General features: G+C 52.8%; 2 protein-coding genes across 3 annotated transcripts; both read left to right on the forward strand.

Annotated features, from left to right (window-relative positions):
- The first annotated feature begins 329 nt into the window (after positions 1–329).
- Positions 330–5,085, forward strand: ERP29 (endoplasmic reticulum protein 29). Its single transcript, XM_050318098.1, has 3 exons — positions 330–496; positions 1,856–1,994; positions 3,251–5,085. The coding sequence occupies exons 1-3, from the start codon at positions 377–379 to the stop codon at positions 3,751–3,753; spliced, it is 762 nt and encodes a 253-aa protein (XP_050174055.1). The 5' UTR covers positions 330–376; the 3' UTR covers positions 3,754–5,085.
- Positions 5,086–5,090: 5 nt separating this feature from the next.
- Positions 5,091–18,874, forward strand: TMEM116 (transmembrane protein 116). Of its 2 annotated transcripts, none has more exons than XM_050318097.1 (11): positions 5,091–5,216; positions 6,058–6,104; positions 6,263–6,326; positions 10,176–10,307; positions 13,940–14,044; positions 15,389–15,438; positions 15,981–16,064; positions 16,144–16,282; positions 16,990–17,134; positions 17,231–17,304; positions 18,000–18,874. In XM_050318097.1, the coding sequence occupies exons 2-11, from the start codon at positions 6,091–6,093 to the stop codon at positions 18,198–18,200; spliced, it is 1,008 nt and encodes a 335-aa protein (XP_050174054.1). In that variant the 5' UTR covers positions 5,091–5,216; positions 6,058–6,090; the 3' UTR covers positions 18,201–18,874. The 2 variants fall into 2 exon arrangements, with proteins under 2 accessions (XP_050174054.1, XP_050174053.1); XM_050318096.1 differs by lacking the exon at positions 5,091–5,216 and adding an exon at positions 5,688–5,749.
- The last annotated feature ends 385 nt before the right edge of the window (positions 18,875–19,259 follow it).

Genomic DNA, 19,259 nt, shown 5'->3' on the forward strand with positions numbered 1-19,259 from the left:
TCCCCGGTTATAACACACACAAACCCGTGTCTGAGAGGGCGATGGCAGTGCCCGCCCTCCACAGAGATGCGCACACCCTCCCTGCTCATCAGCGGCCAGATCCTGCCTCCTGCCTTTCCCTGCCTTCCTCTCCTGTGGAATTGCTGCTGGGAGCCGCTCGCTCGTCCTTATTCCGCCGCAGCATCCCCGTCCCCGCGGGCTGTCCCGGGGGAGCGGGGCGGCCCGTGGGAGGTGCCCGTGGGAGGTGCCCGTGGGAGGTGCCCGCGGTCCCGCCCGGCGCCGCTCCCCCGGTGCCCGCGGGGCGGGGCGAGCCCCCGGCGCGGCCGTCGCGCCGTCACGTGTCCGTGTCCCGGCGCTCGGCTCGCTGCGCTCCGCCATGGCTGCGGCGGCGGCCGCGGGCTCGGTGCTGCTGCTCCTGCTCGGGCTGGCGCTGCCCGGCGGCAGCACGCTGCACACCAAGGGCTCCGTGCCGCTCGACACCGTCACCTTCTACAAGGTACGGCCCGCGGGCGCCGCCGCGCACGGCGGAGCGGGAGAGAGGGAGGGAGGGCGGAGGGCGGGGGCCGCGTGTCCCGCTCCCCGCGGGTGCTGCGGAGGGTCCGGGGCGCGGCGGGGCCGCCGAGCGGGGCCGGGGCCGCCGACACCGCGCGGGGAGCGCGGGGCGCCCGCGGAGCGGCCGCGCTGCGCCGCAGCCAATGGGAGCGCGGCACCCGCGGCCGGTAGCCAATGGGAGCGCGACGCCCGCGGCCGGCAGCCAATGGGAGCGCGGCGGGCGCGGCCGGCAGCCAATCGGCGCGGTCCAAGTGGAGCCGAGCCGCGCGGTTCGGGGGTCCGGCCCGGCCCGCGGGGCAGGGAAGGTCCGGCCCGAGGCACCGGCGGAGGGGGAAGGAAAGTCCGGCCATCGCCTCCCCGCCTGCCCCCCGAGCTCCGGGCAGCGAGCAAAGAGCCGCCGTGGGCCGGCCGAGCTGCCCGTGCAGCTGAGCGAGAGAGCAGCGAGTCGGGGCCGTGAGCGCTCCCCGCTTGGGTGGCTTCGCTTTTGTTCGTGGAACAGAAAGCAACAGGGTTCCGAGGGGTTGGGTTTTTTTTTTTTACTCCACTAAATCACTTTGCAAGGGAGGCGTTTTCCCAGGGCCATGTGCGCTTCCCACAGGCCCGAGACGGAGCCTTCAGCCACCTGTGCGCGCAGGTGTTGTGTCAGTGCCTCAGCAGAGCGCTGTGTGGGTGGGGAGCTGTGCTGCAACCCCAACCTGTTCCTTGCAACCAGAAGATTTTGCAAGGTCTTCTGCTGAAGGGAGGGGAAAACCTCCAGCGGGGCGAGAGATTCCATTTCCGAGCTCATTGGAGAAGACATCACCCGAGCAGAGCAAGATTGGAGCGAAGTGGAATCGATTAAATCATGAATTCTCCATTTCCTGAGCCAGTACAACACCTCCTCTGCCTTCCTGTGCCTCCTCTCCTAGCTCAGAGTGCAGCTCTCGTGCTGGGACATTTGGCCTCTCTCCTCTTCATGGCCCACTGGAAATCATTGAGCTGATTTCCTTCCAAGTTGCCAGTCAGATTTACAAGCAGATCTCATAATTAAAGGCATTATCAGCTCCTCCAAACCTACCACAGATCATCTTTATCATCTGGTGCAGAAATAGACACCCAAAGCTCAGTCTTTCCTCCACACAGCACTGAGTCATTTTTGAAAGGCCATAATTATATAAAATTTCCATTCTCCCCCTGCATCTCTTCATTGCACAGGCAAAGAAGAACAAGCAGAAACAACCTTTGGTGACTTGTGGATTGCTCAGACCTGAAATGATCAAGTTTTGTCCTTTTCTCCCCCCCTCCCTTTTTCTTCTCGTTTCAGGTTATTCCAAAGCATAAGTTTGTGCTGGTGAAATTCGACACACAATATCCCTACGGGGAGAAACAAGATGAGTTTAAAAAGCTGGCAGAGAGCTCAGGCTCCAGCGAGGATCTTCTGGTGGCTGAAGTGGGGATATCAGGTGAGGAGCCCTGGGCACGTGGGGACAGTGTGGGCTGGTGAGGAGGAGATGAATCCCAGTGGGATTTCTGCTGAGAACAGGCTCTGAGGCGGTTCTGGGGGTGAGGGATGGATGTGAGACTGCCCTGGATGGTGGCTGAGCCCACTCTGTGTGGGAGAGCTGCTTTTCCACCTCAGCTGGGTAATGCAGAGTCAGCCCAGGCTGCTGAACTGCTGCCCCACCCTCCTCAGCCCCAGCACTTCTTCCCTCCCCCTTATTTTTTGTGCTTTCTTTGCCAAGAGAAACCTTTTGGTTCCATTTGCAGGGAAGAGACCTTACAAGAATCACTCCTTAGCCACGATCCTGGTCAAACAAAGCGTATTTAACATGATTAATTCCATGTAGAAGACGCCAGGGCAGCCCAGAAAGGGGTTGTTGTGCTGTGGGTGCTGTAATCGATGTGGTTGTAACTGGATTTAAGAGAGAAAAGCAGTGAAGAATAGAGCACTGTCACCTTACATGCTCTGGCTTTGTGGGTAGAATAAGAATTTAAGAGTGAATTGTCCACCTGGGAAGTTTTACCCACACTGATATTTCTAAGCAAACATGGAATCCTCTATGTAGGAGAATCAAAGTGTCTTTGCTTTCTGTCCTCAAGAATAAATGCTATTTATATAAGTAATTTATGTAAGATGGGTAAACATCTTGTAGCTTGGCATGCTGTCAGAACTAAATCATTCTTTGCACATGGACAGGAAGAAACCTATTTAACTGAAAACTCAGATAAAAGTAAATGGATAGAGGAAAACAAGGAAAAATTGGCTATTCATTTCCCCTAAGGAGGATGGGGTTTGTATGTAAAGATCCTGCCAATGTCTTATGCTCTGATAGTCACAGCAAAGCACCACTGGAATATTGTATTTTGCTTTGGAAAACCAAGTGATTTTCCAAGGTGGTTTTGTCTCAGTGTGTGGCATTTCCTTGGAACAGGCTCCACAGGGAATGGTCACAGCCCCAAGGCTGCCAGAGCTCAAGGAGTGTTTGGACAACGCTCCCAGGGACAGGGGGGGATTATTGGGGTGTCTGTGCAGGGCCAGGAGTTGGACTCAGTGATCCTTGGGTGTCCTCCCAGCTGAGGATATTCCATGATTCTGTGACTGCCTGGCAGACAGGTTGTTAGGACGTGTTGAAACTGGAGACAAGTGTTTGTGTAGGAGGGAATCCTAAACGAATTCTTGATTAACTGTGCTTCTCTGGGGCTTGTTCTCTGTCGACAGACTACGGCGATAAGCTGAACACTGAGCTGGGGGAGAAGTACAAGCTGGACAAGGAGAAGTTCCCTGTTTTTTACTTGTTCCAGGATGGTGACTTTGCCAATCCCTTGCTTTACGGTGGTGAGATCAAGGCCGGGGCAATTCAGCGCTGGCTGAAGAGCAATGGCATCTACCTGGGCATGCCGGGCTGCCTGAAGGAGTACGACGTCCTGGCCAGCAAGTTCATGGGCACCACTGAGAAATCTGAGCGCCAGGCCCTCCTCAAAAAGGGGCAGGAGAGCTTGGGGAAAGCTAAAGAAACCGAGAAGAAATCGGCCGAGCAATACTTGAAAATCATGAGCAAGATCCTGGAGCAGGGAGAGGAGTTTGCTGCTAACGAGGTCGTCCGAATCACAAAGCTGATCGAGAAGAACAAGATGAGTGATGGGAAGAAGGAGGAGCTCCAGAAAAGCCTCAATATCCTCGCTTCTTTCCTGAAGAAGAATAGTGAAAAAGATGAGCTCTGATGTGCCGGGGAACTTTGTGCAAGCTGTGAAATGTCAAAGAGTCCTAACCGGTTCTCCTTATGCAAGCAAACTTCCCGCTGACTTCAAGAGAGCAGCAGATTTCCTTCTGGTATTCTCAGTTTTTGGAAGATCAAGAGGAAGACGTTCCTTGAAAACGCAGTATTCTAAATGTTGGAAAAAAAAATCACCTAAAAGCAAGATAACAGTATTGTGTAATACTATCCAATAACAGTGTTAAAGCAGACAACAGCAAAAAAAAGTACTAGATTGGCCAGAAGCACATTCCTGGTGGTTTTTACAGCTGTTCCCTGGCAAACAAATAACAAAATTCAGTCTCACATTCCATCTTACATGTCGGAAAAGGTACAGATTGGGTGCCCTTTGTATCTCTACCTTTCCCTGTCCATGGTGTCCTTGGGTTTTATGCTCATTAATCTACCCCACACACACCTTTTGTTGCCCCAGTTGGGCTCCAAGTCTTGTTCTTACCTGGTGTTGACTAAGAGGCCTGGAGTTTCCTTTTTCTGCCTTCTCTTTCCATGGCTCCTCTCCCTGTTTGGTTTGGGTTTCAGCCAAATGCTGGCAGTGAAAACAGTTCCTCTTCATATCAGAACTTTCCCCTCATCTTCTGGCCAGAGCAGCCACTTCATCAAACGTTCTCCTGAAATCCTTTGTGGTACCCTGACAGCGAGTGATGTGAGCTCTGAGCAAGGGCAGAGTCTCCTTGAGGTGCTATTACACTCAGTCTCACCAGTTTGTGCAAAACTGCTTTTTCAGAGGTAAATTCGGGTGAGTTTTCTTATGGCTGGAGAGCACATGCGGTGCCTGGGTCTTTTACCTCTCCAAGCTTCATTGCCCAGGTTCAAAACGAGAAAGGTGAGACCAATAATGACATCTGAGGCATAGTTACATGAACAAAACATTTTCTCCAGCCTCCTGAAGCGATTGACACCGTCAGACTAAAGCTCCATCAGCGTTTGGTAGTTCTAAATATTTGAAAATGAGTTCTTGTAACAGGAAGCAGAAGTATTTGTGCCCTTAGAAGCTTCATCTGTTTTGTTTCAATGGAGATGCCTGGCCCAGGGATCAGGTGAGTGTTCAAAACTCTGGAATTCAGATGCCCCTGGAAGATGCTGAACCTCTGGTCAGGATTACAGAGAGCTGAAGAGAGAAACAACCTGTGTGTTTTACCTTCAAACTACGCTTTAAGCAAAACTGATTGCTGTGGGAGCTTTGCTGCCTTTTGAATCCCCGGGGGGTGGGTACAAGGAGCGAGATGTTACCGCGAGATAAAATGTATTAATAACACAATAATAAAAAGGTTCCAACTCAGAGCTGCTTCTTGGAGCTTTTTCCGGAGAAACCGCTGCCGATTCGATGGTCGGAGGGGAGGCCCTGACTGATCAGCCAGATGATGCTGGAGCTGGAAGCAAGAGGGACGCCCGGGAGATGAGGGGAAAGCGGTGTGTCCCTCGGGCCAGGAGGTCTCTCCCCCTCAGGACGGGCAGAGAAAGAATCCCTTGGGAGTTTTTGGCATGACGTGTGGAGACATGTTCCACCTGAGGCACTGAGAGGAGCAGGCCCTGAGGGAACCATCTCCTGGGGCTCTGAGGGGAACAGCCCCCACACGCTCCCTCAGAGCTTCGCTCTGAGGGGGCGTGTGGGGGGCTGTTCCCCTCAGAGCCTTCCGTCCCCTCAGAGCCTTCCTCGAAGCTCTTCCCCGCCCTCACGGCGAGGAGGTGCCGGGCTCCGCCCGCCCGGGGGCTCGGTGGGTTCTGGCGCCGGTTCCCGGGGCGATAACCCCGCTGTTCCCCGGGGGGCTCCTCAGCCCCTCCATACCCCCGGGCGCTCCCTCAGCCGGCCCTGCCGGGCGGGGGCGGCTCCCGGGGCGGAGCGCGGGCGGTGCCCGCCATCCCCGGAGCGGTGCGGCGGAGGCGGCGGGGGACCCATGGCCCTGCCGGCGGAGGCGGCCCGGCTGGACGGGGGCTGGCAGGAGGTGAGCGAGCCCCGCCGGCACCGAGACCCCTCGGGACCCTGCCGTGAGCGCGTCCCTTCTCCTCCGTCCCCTCCCGCTCCATCCCCAGCCCGCCGGCACCGGCAGCGCTGCCGCTCGCCTCCCCCGGACCCCCCGGTGATCAGTCCGTGCTGCCCGATCCTATCCGAGACCCCTCGGTCAGGGTCACCGGGACGTTCTGCTCCTCCGTCCCGGTCCCGGGCCGTGCTGCCCGCTTTCGTGTTCGGGATCCCCCGGTTCCCCCCGCGTCCGTGGCCGCCACCTGAGCTCCGTCCCGTCCTTCTTCCCAGGTCTACTCGGCGCTCCAGTGGATCCAGTTCACCATGGCCATGCTCAGGTACGACGCGCTGCCCCAGGAGTTACCATCGCAAAGGCGATTTTCTCGAAAAAAAAAAAAAAAAAAAAAGAAAAAAAAGAGAGAGAGAGAGAGAGGGAACTCGCGTACCCCGGCGAGGCAGACGCGCTCCTGTTCCAACCTGTGCTTTGTTTTCTCAGCGTTGTAGGTTCCAGCTCGATTATTGCCTACGCCGTCTTCCAGAACGCGGTGAGGTCCCCCGAGGTAAGGGCTGTGCCTCCCTCTCCCTCCCCAAGCCGAGCTGTCGGTCCCGTGCAGGTGGATCACCTTGGAGCAGCTGCGGGTCTCAGGGTTATGTGGTTAAACCTTGTTTAGCATCTGGGAGGCAGAGGGCTTTGCCAAGATTTTGGCTCTTTGTCCGTGATAGGAGTTGAAGGGGCTGACCTTGAACCGTACCTGTGCAAGGAGAAGCAGGTTCCTTAGCCTTGTGCTTTCTGCTGCTCGAGTTGTTCCTGAGAGCAGGGATTTGTTAATGTGCCTTCCTCAGTGGGACAAAACTCCTGGAGTGCTGAGGAGTTGTGCCCAAAGCTGCTGAAGTGCAAATTGGAGATGTGTCCGTGGAAATGCTTTTACAGGTGTTGGTCTTTGGGTATTTCCGAGGCGTTTTCCCTGGCAGGTGTGCTACTAAAGCTGATACAACTCAGAGATGCAACTGATAGAACTCAGACAAAAAAGGGCTGAAAAGCAGTTTGTTATGCCAGACTTTGCAGTGGGGCTTTGGAAGAGCCACCCCTGCCACGAACATTCCTAACGCTGAAGCTGTGGGACTCAGGTGCACACATCCCTTGGGGTGGGACAGCCTGCACCTGTGCTGCAGGTGGGACAGGAATGCAGTGCCTGGCACATCCTAAGGGCACCCCATACGCAGGTTAAGCAGGAACCTCCTGGGGCTGAAAGATACCTGACATGCCAAGCAGGTGTCTGGCACATGCACAGTATCCACAGGCATCCATCTCATCCTGCCGGGCTTGGATATCCACACACAGTCCCTCTGTGTGTCCCGGACTTCCCGGAGGTAGTGAGCAGAGCTAACCCCTGGGAAGCTGGGGTTTGGTGTCCAGGATTTGCAGGGAACAGGTTACTGTAAGAGCAGAGGGACAGTGGGGCTGCCAGCAGCTGTATCTGTCCTTCCCTCATCTTCACTGTTCTTTGTACATCGTGGGTTTGACCTGCAGCCCAGAGAACAGGATTTCCAGGGAATGCAGGGAGTTATCCCTGCAGAAGGAAGGGATGCAGGCAAGCTGGCAGCTGACACGTGGCTGGATGAAGCAGAGTGGGGAGGAGAACATGAGTCCAAGTTTGTAGGGCAAATCTGCCCCCATTACAACACAGAGGAGTCTTTCCTCCTGGAAGTGCTCTGCCCAGAAGGAGCTGTGGAGATCTCTGCATTCCCAGGGAAAAATGAAGTCTGGGACTTCACCTTAGTGCTGGGATGGAAACCCTGCCTGAGCTTCTGCACATCAGAGGCTCCTTCTACCACATCTCCTGCACCAGGAGAGCTCCAGATGTGGTTCTCTCCTGGGGTCCTCTACTCTGGAAGGATGCAGAGCTGGCTTTGGCAGGTGTCCTGGTGTGACTCAGCAGCCTCTTCCCGTTACTCCCATGGCCAGAAGCCTGGTCACTCAGGACCCTTCTGCTCTCTCCTGGTCATATGATGAGGCTGTGGCTTGGGAGCTGCTCGTGAGCCACACATGGCTCCAGGTCACAGATGGGCCCTTCCTGCTCGAGGGAGTGCAGATGTTTCTGCTCAGATTATTGCTGCAAATCCGGGTGGGAGGGGTGGGTGCCAGCTGGAGGGACTGCTCTGCACAGCCCTCCAGGCTCCTGTGCTGCTGCCAGGGGGGGAGATCTGCTGCTGGGCTTTCGGAAGCGACACAATCTTCGGTAACTTCCCCATTGCCTTGTCCTCATGTTTCTGGTCTGCGGTGGAAGTTTGTAAACAAAGGGGCTGGAAGAGATCCATATCAAAGCTTGCCACAAACATATTCCCCGAGTCATGAGGACCCACAGCAAAACGTTTAAAAATAAACAGCTCTGGAGCCTGGGAGGAGAACCACGTTAGAAACACTTCCCCTCCTGCCCCCAAGAAATCAAATACTGCCTTCTTGAAGCTTTTCTGCCTTTAGGGGGTCAGTAAAACTCTTCAGCCTGAGCTGAATCATTCAGAAGAAACCTCAGGTCAACGAGTTGAAGGAAGAAACCTCAGCTCACCATGCGGCTGGGTGATGGCCACAGAGCCACATCACCCTGCGTGCTCCGGCCTGGCATCTGGAGCTGCCAGGATGGAAATCGTTACGTCTTTCCAGTCCCTTCCTCTATTTTATAAATACCATTTGGTATTTGCTTTCCCCTTTTGCGAGTCAGAACCAAACTGCCTTCGCTTATCACTGTCACCTACTTCTTTAGTCAGGTCTGGGCCAAAACTCCTCGACCAACCAGTGGTTCCTCGCTCCAAGGGCACTTGTTGCTGGAGAAAGGGGTCACCTGTTTGATTGCAAAAGTTGCTTCTTTGCTTATTTTAGAGCTGTTTAACCTGCCCTGCTCACAAACTGGGTGGTGTCCCCAGCCTGTCGTGCCAGGGCTTCGGTAGTGCACCAGCAATGAAAAAGCCTGGTTAAAAAAGGCATTTGTAAGTGAAATTATATAAGTATTAACTCCAGATATTTGTGCCATTATGCCCCAAGGGCAAATGTGGCTCAATTAGATCCACCTCACATCTTATCAGTCTTACTAATCTCTTTCTCATTGCTCGTGGGACTGAGGATAACACGGTACGATGGGTGGCAAATATTTACTTCCAGGACAATATTGAGGCACATCCCACCAGAAGCTCAGTTCCATAGGAAAAAAAATAAATATATAAACCCACAGCCTCTTGAAATGCTTCCATGCTGTGTTTAACATTATAATTTCCTGTAGGGAAAGGAAATCCACCATCATTTTCTCTCCGGGATGCTGAGAATGAGGTACCGAAGGCTACAATTAACAATGTAGATAATCAGGCTGCTTTTCCAGAGCGTCTGCTCTCCCACTAACGACAGAAATGTTGGCCAGACTTTTGCACAAATGTTTTCCTGCAGTGTTTACAGTCCTGGCCAGTGCTTGCAAACTGGAAATGGGCTGGAAACTGCTGTTAAAGGAGACGTGACTCTGTTTCAGCTCTCAGTGGAAGTTAATCTGGCGTGTGACAGGGACCCAGCCAGAGTCACCAACTGCAATGACATGGGACACAGGGGAAAGTACCTGTTTAAAGCTATTTCACGTCTGAAGAAGGGTTTGTGTTTGCCAAAAGTTTAATTTCTCTCTGAGTTGATTTAAAACATAACATCTCTTCTCCCAGCCAGCCTGTCCCGTTCTGCAGGAATTGTGAAATTATGGATATTTGAGTTATTTCCTGTAAGTTTTGATGCTGCTCTTGGATCCCAGTGGCAGAAAGGGTGGTCAGAGCAGGGGATGTGCATTGGAACAGCTCCTGAGAGCATGAATTTGTGTGGCTTTTGTCTGCAAGGGGAGTTCACCAGCAGAGCAGGGGGATAACAGTGTTCAGATAACACCTGACAACCTGATGTATTGATGTCCTTGCTTGGTTGATTAATTTGAGCACGATTAATCTTTCTACTAGGAAGTGGTACAGTCATTTTAAAGGACTGAAAACAAGGATGATATTTAGGAGTAAAAGTTGAATTATTTCCATCTGGTAACTTTTCTTTAAACTCCTTTGGCTGTGAAAGTAAAAGAGACTTTTTTGCATGAAGCTTTCAAGGTTTGCTGCAGTTAAATTGACTCTCAGAAACTTTCCCACAGTGCTTCCCTGAGGGTGAAATCATCCCTCTACAAAGTGCCATTCAGACCCCACTTATCCTTAATTAAGGCTTCCAAATTAAGTTTGCAGTGGGACACTGGCCTTCCACTGACACTCCTTCCTGCAGAGAAGGCTTTGGAAGGCTGTGTTTGGTGTCTGTATGGCTGACACAAGGTAAAGCTGCAGCTGTGGGCGGGTGTGGGAGTGCTGTGATGCCTCTCCCACCTGTTGAGCCTTTTCCCTTTCCCCAGGTGCGTCCCCTTTTCTACCTGAGCCTCTCCGACCTGTTTTTGGGAATGTGCTGGCTGGCTGGGGCTCTGCTCTACAGCTCACCCACCTCCCAGCAGGACCTCATCTGCTACAACCTGCAAGCAACGGGACAGGTAAGTGTCCCTCACCCTAACCCTGTGGCACCACATCCCTGCTGGAACGGTCATTGGCCGTAATTAACCCTTCTGGTGGTCGGTGTGGCCGTGGGGGCCGTTTACAGACAGGTTTTTGGCAGAGGCTCCCTGTGTGAGCTTGACTTACTGATCTCTTGGCTTCGTGTGGAAAAGGAAGATAGTGATGTTTGGGTTTAGGACCCTCTGGTGTGGGAGAGGCCGTGAGGAAGGCAAAGAGATCATGGGATTTTTGTGGCTGCTTGTGTGAAGCGAGTGGATGGGGCCTGATCTCCTTCCTGCTGGATCTGTGCCCAGGGTGATCTCTGTGCCTCTCAAAGAGCAGATTTTCTTTTCCTCTTCGTGCTTCCTCCAGCCTGGGCAGGAACAGACACATCCTGGGACTCAGTCGAGCTCGGATTCACAGCATTACTCATCTAAACATCCCTGCTCTCGGTTGCTCTTCCCAAGGATGCTCAGGGGCTGCTCCCTCAGCACAAGCTCAGCCCTGGGGATTCAGCTGCTTTCCAGCTGATTCCCTGTGCTGGAGACTGATTGGAGCAGGGGGAGTGAACACCATTTTCCTGACAGTTTGCTTTTGCCTCACCCAGCTCCCTTTTCAGCATTAGGCTTTGGAAATCACTGCTCCAAAACCAACCCTGCAGGATCCAGAACTGTGCCGAGCCTGGGCCAGGCTCACCAGTGGAGATCCATGGGATTAACAACTTCCTTTTAAAGAACGTGGCTGGGAAGAGCAAGGGGCTTTGGGGAGCCTTGATGTGTGTTGTGTGGGCTCGGGAAGCTCCCTGGGAGCGTGGTGGGAACTGAATATCCTCACTGAGCAGCAGCAGCAGCAGAAGCCAGAGGGGATCTCTGGGTGCCTTGGAGAGGGCAGGGAAGTAGCTACAGGTGTGGAATGGAGTTGTTCCCGCTGTTTTGTGTCTGGGCATGGGTTCCTGCAGCCCAGGGGTGTTTCAGCAGCTGTTTTTGTGGGTGTAAGCACGTTCCTGAGGCTGTTGAGAGCAGCTGTTCCACTCCAGGCTCATCTCTGGTCTCTCCAGCTCCGCTGTGGAGGCTCTGCAATGTGTTCATGTTGAGAGATGAAACAGTGGGATGTGGGTAACTTGGCCTCTTGGGAATAGTGCAGAACAGCATCAAAGGTGTTTTCAAGGTGATGGTACAGGGGAAGATGAGGAGAGCTTGGGAAAGGCTTTCCAGAGCTGAAAGGTGGAAGGAGCAGCTGGGACTGAAGGTGTTCCTGAGCTGTTTCCCCTGCCTGGGGACAGTCCTTGATGAAGTGTGATCTTTTTATGGCCTGGAGATGGCAGGTTGCACTGCTGGAGGAAAAATAGGTTGGATACAGACAATATGGCATCATTTCTCAGCTCCCATGCACTTCTGGCTGTTTCTGCCCTCCCTTTTCCAGGCAGGGACCAGCACAGGATGGGGGCAAGGTGGGAGCTTGGTTTTCATGCTGGGTGAGCAGAACTGGCCTTGGGTTAGTCCTTCCAGGACAGGGGACAGTCAGGGTGCTGTGGGGGGGTGTGCAGGGCCACATCCTGACCCCAGCCAGTGTCACCAGGCCCCTCTTCCGTGTGCCACTCCAGTCCCCCCTGGCACAAGGACTGCCCCGCTGGCAGAGCCGGGTTGTGCCTGGCAAGAGCTGTCACTGCTGTTTGCTCTGGGAGAAATGAAAACAAATGGAGCACTTGCCATGGCAACCTGTCCACAGGGAGCACTGACTGAGCAGGACACCCCACCCCACACCCCCCTCTGCCCTTGGGGGCGGTGGGAACACCTTGTGCGTAGGAAGGAGCCGGGGAGAGGTTCAACCAGCAACTTCTGTGGAGCAGAACCCGCTGGAATGAGCAAATAAATGTCTCACAGGGTGCCTCATAAACACACGTGGCTTCCCTGCACACCAGCACCTAGAAAATGTCAGATGTCAGAGGGTGAGGATGGGCAGGGAAGGCTCAGCAGGGTGTTTGCAGCTGGCAAAGGAGAATCACACGGGGTCTCTGGGATGTCCCAAGGCATTGCCTCAGGAGCAGGACAATCTTCTGCCTTATTCAGGCTGTTTGCCCTCAGTTTATCACCACGGGCTGGTGTTGCAGTGGATGGAGCTCACCAGCATCCCTAAAGGAGGAGATTGCTTTGTTTCTTGGTTTTTCCCTGTTTCAGCCCCAGAGCTTTGCTTGATATTAGTGTAAATAGTGCTCCCTTTGCTGTCCCTTGACGTTGTTCTGTCCTCCTCCCTGCCTTGCCTCTGTGTTACAATAATACAGTGCAGAATAAAGATTGTGGTTCTAATTGCACAATCCCCCCACGTTCTTCCAGTTCAGTTCCAGTGGCCTCATAATGTCCTGGCAGGCTCTGCCCACGCTGGGGAGCACAATGGGAGCCACACAAGTGGGATAATGAGGGACTCTGGTGCCTCTGCTCTATCTCCTCGTGGGAAGTGCTGCAGGATTATTCACCAGCCCCAAAGCTGGGGCTCAGGGAAGCAGAATTCCCTTCACTTCCCCCAAGGGGCGTTTGGTTCCCTCTTCCAAACCAGAAGGCAGTACTGGCATTTCTTAAGCCCCAAGTGCAAGACAGCAATACTTGTGGACTGTTTTGATGACCTTCCCTGGAAGTAATTGAAAAAGGGCAGCAAACCCTCATTAAAGCTCATTTAATGAGCTGGAAAGTCACTGCAATGTTCCCGCTGCAACGTCACAGCCCCTTGGCCTCGGCCCCTCGAGCCGGCCAAGAGCATTTGCAGCCTCCAGTGAAGGAGGCCAAGTTTGTTTAGTGACTCCTTTCCCAGACGTGGATGGTCCCAGGGTGGCAAACCTGTGCTCCTTATGGTTTTGGCAGAGCAAAGAAATTCCCTCGTCCAGCCCTTCCTCTTGGCCTCTGCCACTGAAGTGTGTGTTTCCTGGAACACACAGCACGTGTGTGGACATGGGCTGAGCAGGCAGCCTGGAGCAAACACGGGTTTGAAAATAAAGGGGATAAAGATCTGGGAGGTTTCTCAGGAAATTTTAGATATTTGGTCTCGTCCCAGGCTGTGGAACTCTCAGTGGGAAACGGTGTGCTCTATCTTTTCTCTCCTTTTTTTTTTTTGTTGTCTTTTTTTTCCCCCACAGAGAGAAAAGGGATTTTGGGATGTTAATTCAGGCAGATATTCTCTGCCCTCACTTTCCTCTTTAAATATCCCATTGTTTTGTGTTTCCGTGAATTCTCAGTGTAGGGAGCTCATTATGCAAAAATCTAAATGTCACATCTGGGCTGTTTCCTAATGGATGTAGCACAGGGAGGCTCCAAGTGCCACTGAACCTGTTGTTGCCAAGATTTGGGCCAAAAAATGAGCCAAATCACAAAGATTTGTATTCCTAAGACAGCCCTGCTGTCCTCAGCTGTCCTGTCCCCTGCCTGAGGGCCAAGTGAAGCTGCTTTGTGAGGTTTAAAGTGGGAACCTCCCCTCAACCTGGCTCTTCCCAGCTGGATGTGAGCACAGGGGTTGTGAAGGATCCTCACCTTTGGCAGATGTTTCTTCCTGCCTTCTGTTCCACAGGCTTTGGGTCACCAGTGAGGACCTAAATGTGCTACAGAAACTGTTCTTACGGGACTGAAATGTCTGTATTTCCCAGGTATTCTACGTGGCCTCTTTCCTCTACACTGTCAACTACACCTGGCACCTGTACATGGACCTAAAGGTGAAGTACAACCAGAACCTCTTCAGGGTGCTCCCCCAGGTGAGTGGGACTGATGTGGAGCAACAGTTGGGTGTCCAGGTCTGACTGTGGGGCCTGGTGGGACGTGGGGGCTGCACACAGAACATTTCACTCACCACAAGGACCTTGGAGGCCCTTCTGCCCCGTGGCTGCATGAACTGGTGTGTCCCTGAGGTCAGCAGAGTCACTGCTGGGTCTGTGAGGGCATCTCAGCACCAGGGGTTGGGGAAGAAGTTGGCAGAGCAGGGTTTTGCAGCAGCTGAATGGCTGGTTTGGTGCTGTCCCTGCCCTCTGCCAGGGCACAGCAGAGGGACAGGAGAGCAGGGGGTGCCTGCACAGCCTGGGACTGAGAACTGGCAATTTCTGTCCCCCTCAGGTGTCACACTCAGGAAGGGTTTGAGATAGAAAAAACTGGTGGTGGCAGGACCTGCTGGCTCGGGGAGCAGGGGCCAGTCCTCACTTCATCATCCTTGGCCTTTCCCAAAGCCCTCTGGGCACCAGTGCAATCGCTGGGAGCTGAGGAACAAGGACACAGCACTCAGGAAAACACTCCCTGCACTGCAGGCTGAGCAAACACTTCACACACCTCATGACCAAAATCCTCCCTGCAGTTGTTTCCCACCTCACTCCTGGCTGAACAGGGAGGCACTGTGACTGCTGTGTGGCTCCCTGGGTATTCCTGCAGGATGGAATATTCCTAATGCAGCTCATCCCATCAGACTGCCCCAGACAGCCTCTTCTTCCCCAGACATTTGCTTTGTGTCCCAGGTATTCCATCTGTCAGTTCAGGAGCAGCAGGCTGGGCAGGTCACTCCAAGTTTAAAGGGGTTTTATCCACTTAGAGGACTGGATTCCTTCTTTTTGGGCTCCCACCCCTGCCATAATTCCCCACCCACCAGTGTCCCACAGTGGGTTGATGCTGCTGGGTGGGTCCCACTGCCCAAGCATGTTTCCTGGTGAGCAGACACCAGGACACTCCAAACTGCCCCAATTTCTTCACCAGAACATGAAGTTTCTGAGGAGCAGGACCAAGTGAAGTGAATCAACAGTGGGAAAAAAAAAAAAAAAGCCAGTCCCACCAGAGAGCTCATCAAGTCTCTGCTCCCTGTGCAGGTCCAAGTTCCCTTCTCTGCTCCTCCTCCTGAAGCAGAACAGGACAGTCAGCGAGGGTTGACTCCGTTCCAAATCAGCACAGCCTGAACTTGGCCGTGTTGACTCAGTGCAGAGTAGAACCAAACATTTGTCCTGGGGATTAATCAGCATTTGAAGGACCCTCAGCTGCTGAAATGCTCCCTGGGAGCTGGTTCCTGTGGACCAGGGGCTGTGCAGGAATGATGGTTTCATTAAACTCCTCGGATTTTGCAGGTTGTGGATTATGCGAGTTGTGTCGGCCGGATAGCAACGATCTCGTCGAGGTGAGCTTTAATTCTCCCTGGCAGGATGATGTGGGTTTGGTAAGGTTTAGTTCTCCCTCTCCCTGGCAGGATGAGGTGGGTTTGGTAAGGTTTAGTTCTCCCTCTCCCTGGCAGGATGATGTGGTTTTGGTAAGGTTTAGTTCTCCCTGGCAGCATGATGTGGTTTGGCAAACTGCAGTGTGCTGATCTCTGCTTCCTTCTTGTTTTGAAGCAAGTTTTACCAAAACCTGCAGAGCTCATCATTAACAGCAGAGTGACCTCACAAACACAGAGTAAGAGGTTTTTTTTTTTAACCAAGTTAATCCTAACTTTATTAACTAGATGTGGTTTTCCAGAAGGTGCTCCCTTTACCAATGATTAGCCCTCACGAATGAAAGCACCGATGTTGGTAAAGCCGATAAAATACTTTGCCAGAGCAATGTCAACAAAACCAACTTTGAACTCCTCTGTAGTGACAGGAGAGAAACCGAGTGGTGTTTGCTGGGGGTGGGATGGAGCAGTGCAATAACCAGTGGCTGTGCTGTTGTCCTGTCTCCTCTCAGCCTCATCCCTTTCCTCCTCATGGTGCCGGTGTTTTGCCTGGGCAACAGCAGTAATTGCTACCAGAACTTCAGCCAGAAGCACGGGTGAGCCTCAGCCCCTCTGACACAGCCCCAGGGCTGCCGGGGCAGGGCAGGAGCTCAGGCTGTCCCCTTTGTCCCACAGCTGTCTCCTGATGCACACGGAGATGGCCGTGACCACCAGCGAGCCGCAGAGCCTGAGCGGCTCCGTCTGCCGCGCGATGCATTTCTACGGCATCGGGGTCTTCCTCGTCTCCTTCCTCATCAGCTTCCTGGCCATTCTGGTAAGAAACAGCGGCCTTTGCATCCCTGCATCTTTGCTTGGGTGGCACCAGAGGCCAGGCTGTCACATGGAGTGGTTTGGGTTGGAAGGGACCTTAACGCTCATCCAGTCCCACCCCCTGCCTTGGGCAGGGACACCTTCCACTAGCCCAGGTTGCTCCAAGCCCCAACACTTCCATCACTTCTACCACCTCTCTGGGCAACCCCTCCCAGGGTCTCACCACCCTTTCTCCCCCACATCCCATCTTAAACCTCCTCTCTTTCAGTTTGAAGCCATTCCCCCTTGTCCTTCCACCACACGCTCTTGTAAATACGGCAGGGGAATAACTTTGTGCTGCTGCTTCCCTTTTGGAGGGGTGGTAGGGGAGGGAAAATAGCACTGTGCCACCACATCAAATCCATCTGGAGTCCTGTGATCTGTCAGCCCATCCCAAAAAGGATTTAGCAGGTAGAGGGCTCTGCTTGGCAGCAGAGTTCACCTACTGCATAGTGAGCAGGAGGTGATTAATGTTTGGACTCCATGATCTTGGAGGTCTTTTCCTTTTTGATTTTATGATTCTAAGAGTCCAAATCAATGCAGAGTCTTCAGTTTAGAAAAGGTCACGTGCAAAGCAACATTTCCCCCAGGATTGCTCCCACTGTTGTGTGAAAAGGCTGGATGAACCCCAGCTCTCAGCCCAAACACCACCATCTGCCTGTTCCCTTCCAGGTGATCCTCAGCCAGGCTCGAGGTCTGTACAAGAGGTTTGTGAACTCCACAGGGTTCCTGGGGGACCAGCAGTGGGCCATGATTAAGATGGTGGAACAACGAGTGGTCTTTTACCCCGTCGTGTTCTTCTGCTGCTGGGCCCCAGGTGAGCAGAGAGCTGAGTTCCTCCCACAGTGTTCCCCTGGGGAACTCCAGAGAGGTGGGGTTAAAGCAGCACCTTCTTCTCCTTCCCCATTCCCAGCTGTCCTCCTTGGAATGCTGAAGTTGACTCTTTCAACAACCAGCAAGATCTACATGGCCCTGCTGATCCTGCAGGTAAATCTCTGCCCCTGCGGCCTCCCAGGCTTTGCCTTCTCACTCCGAGCCTCCTAATCCTGAGTCTGGTCCCAGCTGGAAGCAGCTGGACAAGGAAGGGGAGCCTGAGTCTGCTCTGTGCTTCTGGTTGGCAAAGATCTCTGTTGGGGGATTTATGTGGAAAGGTCTCAGTGACCAAAATCCAGCGCCGTGAGGACACGGTGCAGTGGAGAACATGGTGCTGGTGCTGGGGTGATCTTAAAGGTCTTTTCCAACCTCAACAATTCTATGATCATGGAAATTATAGCAAACAGGACTAGAAAGGATCCCCAGAAACCAGTTTGGGTTTTTTTCCCCTCTGTCTCCAGGTTTTCCCTGTGTCCCTAAGTCTCCAAACACTTTTCCAGCTGCTTCTTGTGGACTGAGACAGAATTTAGAAATTGTGTTATATTATATAATTATTTAAAATGTTATATATATATATGAGATATTAAAATGTATTTCTGGAAAATACATTTGTATGGGTTTATCTCTAATTAGATATTTATTAACTATTTATTTTAAAAAATCATGAGATTGCTCTGTCACACAGGGGGTGCAGGTGAATAAAACCGTACTGGAAGCGGGAGGTTTTCCAGGCTGGCAGGGAGCTCAGAGCACTGTGCAGGGCTGCATTCCAGGAGCCCTGATCCCTCTCTCCCTATGCTTTCTCCCAGGCTCTCACAGCAGCTTCCCAGGGGCTCCTGAACTGCCTGGTGTACGGATGGACCCAGCACGTGTTCCTGTCCCTCAAACGCGGCGCCCGCCGGGACGTGGACACCCAGACCCCCCTCCTGCGCTCCCAGAAGAAGTTCTACTCCAGCACAGCCCCCACCAGCCCCCCAGACACTGAGGGCTCCACGTCCACCCTGCTCTGAAGTGTCCTGCCAACTCCTCCTGGTGTTTTAGGAATGTCAGCCAGCCCGGGATGGGGCTGTCGGCTCCGAGCTGTCCCAGCCGTGGGGATGGAGGAGCCCGAGCGGGGCTGTCAGAGACACTCAGTGGAGATGATGGTTATTTATTTTACAGGTCACAGGGACTCTAAATGGATTCTTTCAACATGGTAAATCTCTAGTCCAGACTTTCTGCTTCTGGAAATATCCCTAGAAGTGCAGCAGATGGTGTGTAACAGCTCAGAGGTCTCAGCCAGCTCCAGCAGAGGATGTTTTACTTCTCCAAGTGTTTGTCTTATTTCTTGAAGTATTTGCCATTACAAATTAACAGTAAAGCAAAGTGAATATTTTTCCTATCTCTGACTTTGAATTCACTATAACCATGAGAACGTGCACCATACTAAGAGCCAACGGCAGGGAAACACAAAAACATCAGTGCTCACTTCCATGCCTGGAATTCTGCACATTTCCCTTCTGTTCTTCGTGCCAACCCCTGCTCAGCCACAACACTCACAAAAAAGCAGCTTCTTCAGCCCTGTGGAGCATCACGAACCAGGTGAGCAGGATTAAATCTGAATCTCTCTCTACATTTCCAGATGCTCAAGTGAATTATTTACTGAGGTCCCTTCATTACTACAGAAAATAAAAAAATATCTTTAGCTGGGTTGAAAACAATTCCCTTAATTTACACTCTTCATTTTCTAACAGCTTCACTTTTTGGGTCTAACCCAAATTTTTCACAGAGCAGGTTATACAAGAAGAGGAAATACTCCAGTTTTGTGTAATTAACTTACACAACTGTGTAAACTGTGTGTCAGTCACACAACGCCCCCGGTGTTCTGGTCAATGACTGGTTTTCTCTTACAGAGTGAGGCTGAGCAAAACAATTCAATTTTGCTGTTCCACAGGATAAAAATCTGCATCCAGAGCAGTTTTAACGAGTCCTCTGCAGCTGGAGGTCGATGCCAGTGCCTGAGAGCAGCTTTCCACTGCTGCCACGGGAAGCCCCACAATGGGAGTTTTAACTCTCAGCAGCTTTTGAGG

Source organism: Myiozetetes cayanensis, unplaced genomic scaffold (assembly GCF_022539395.1).
Source record: "Myiozetetes cayanensis isolate MyiCay16 unplaced genomic scaffold, myiCay2020 scf21, whole genome shotgun sequence".
NCBI classification, from domain to species: domain Eukaryota; kingdom Metazoa; phylum Chordata; class Aves; order Passeriformes; family Tyrannidae; genus Myiozetetes; species Myiozetetes cayanensis.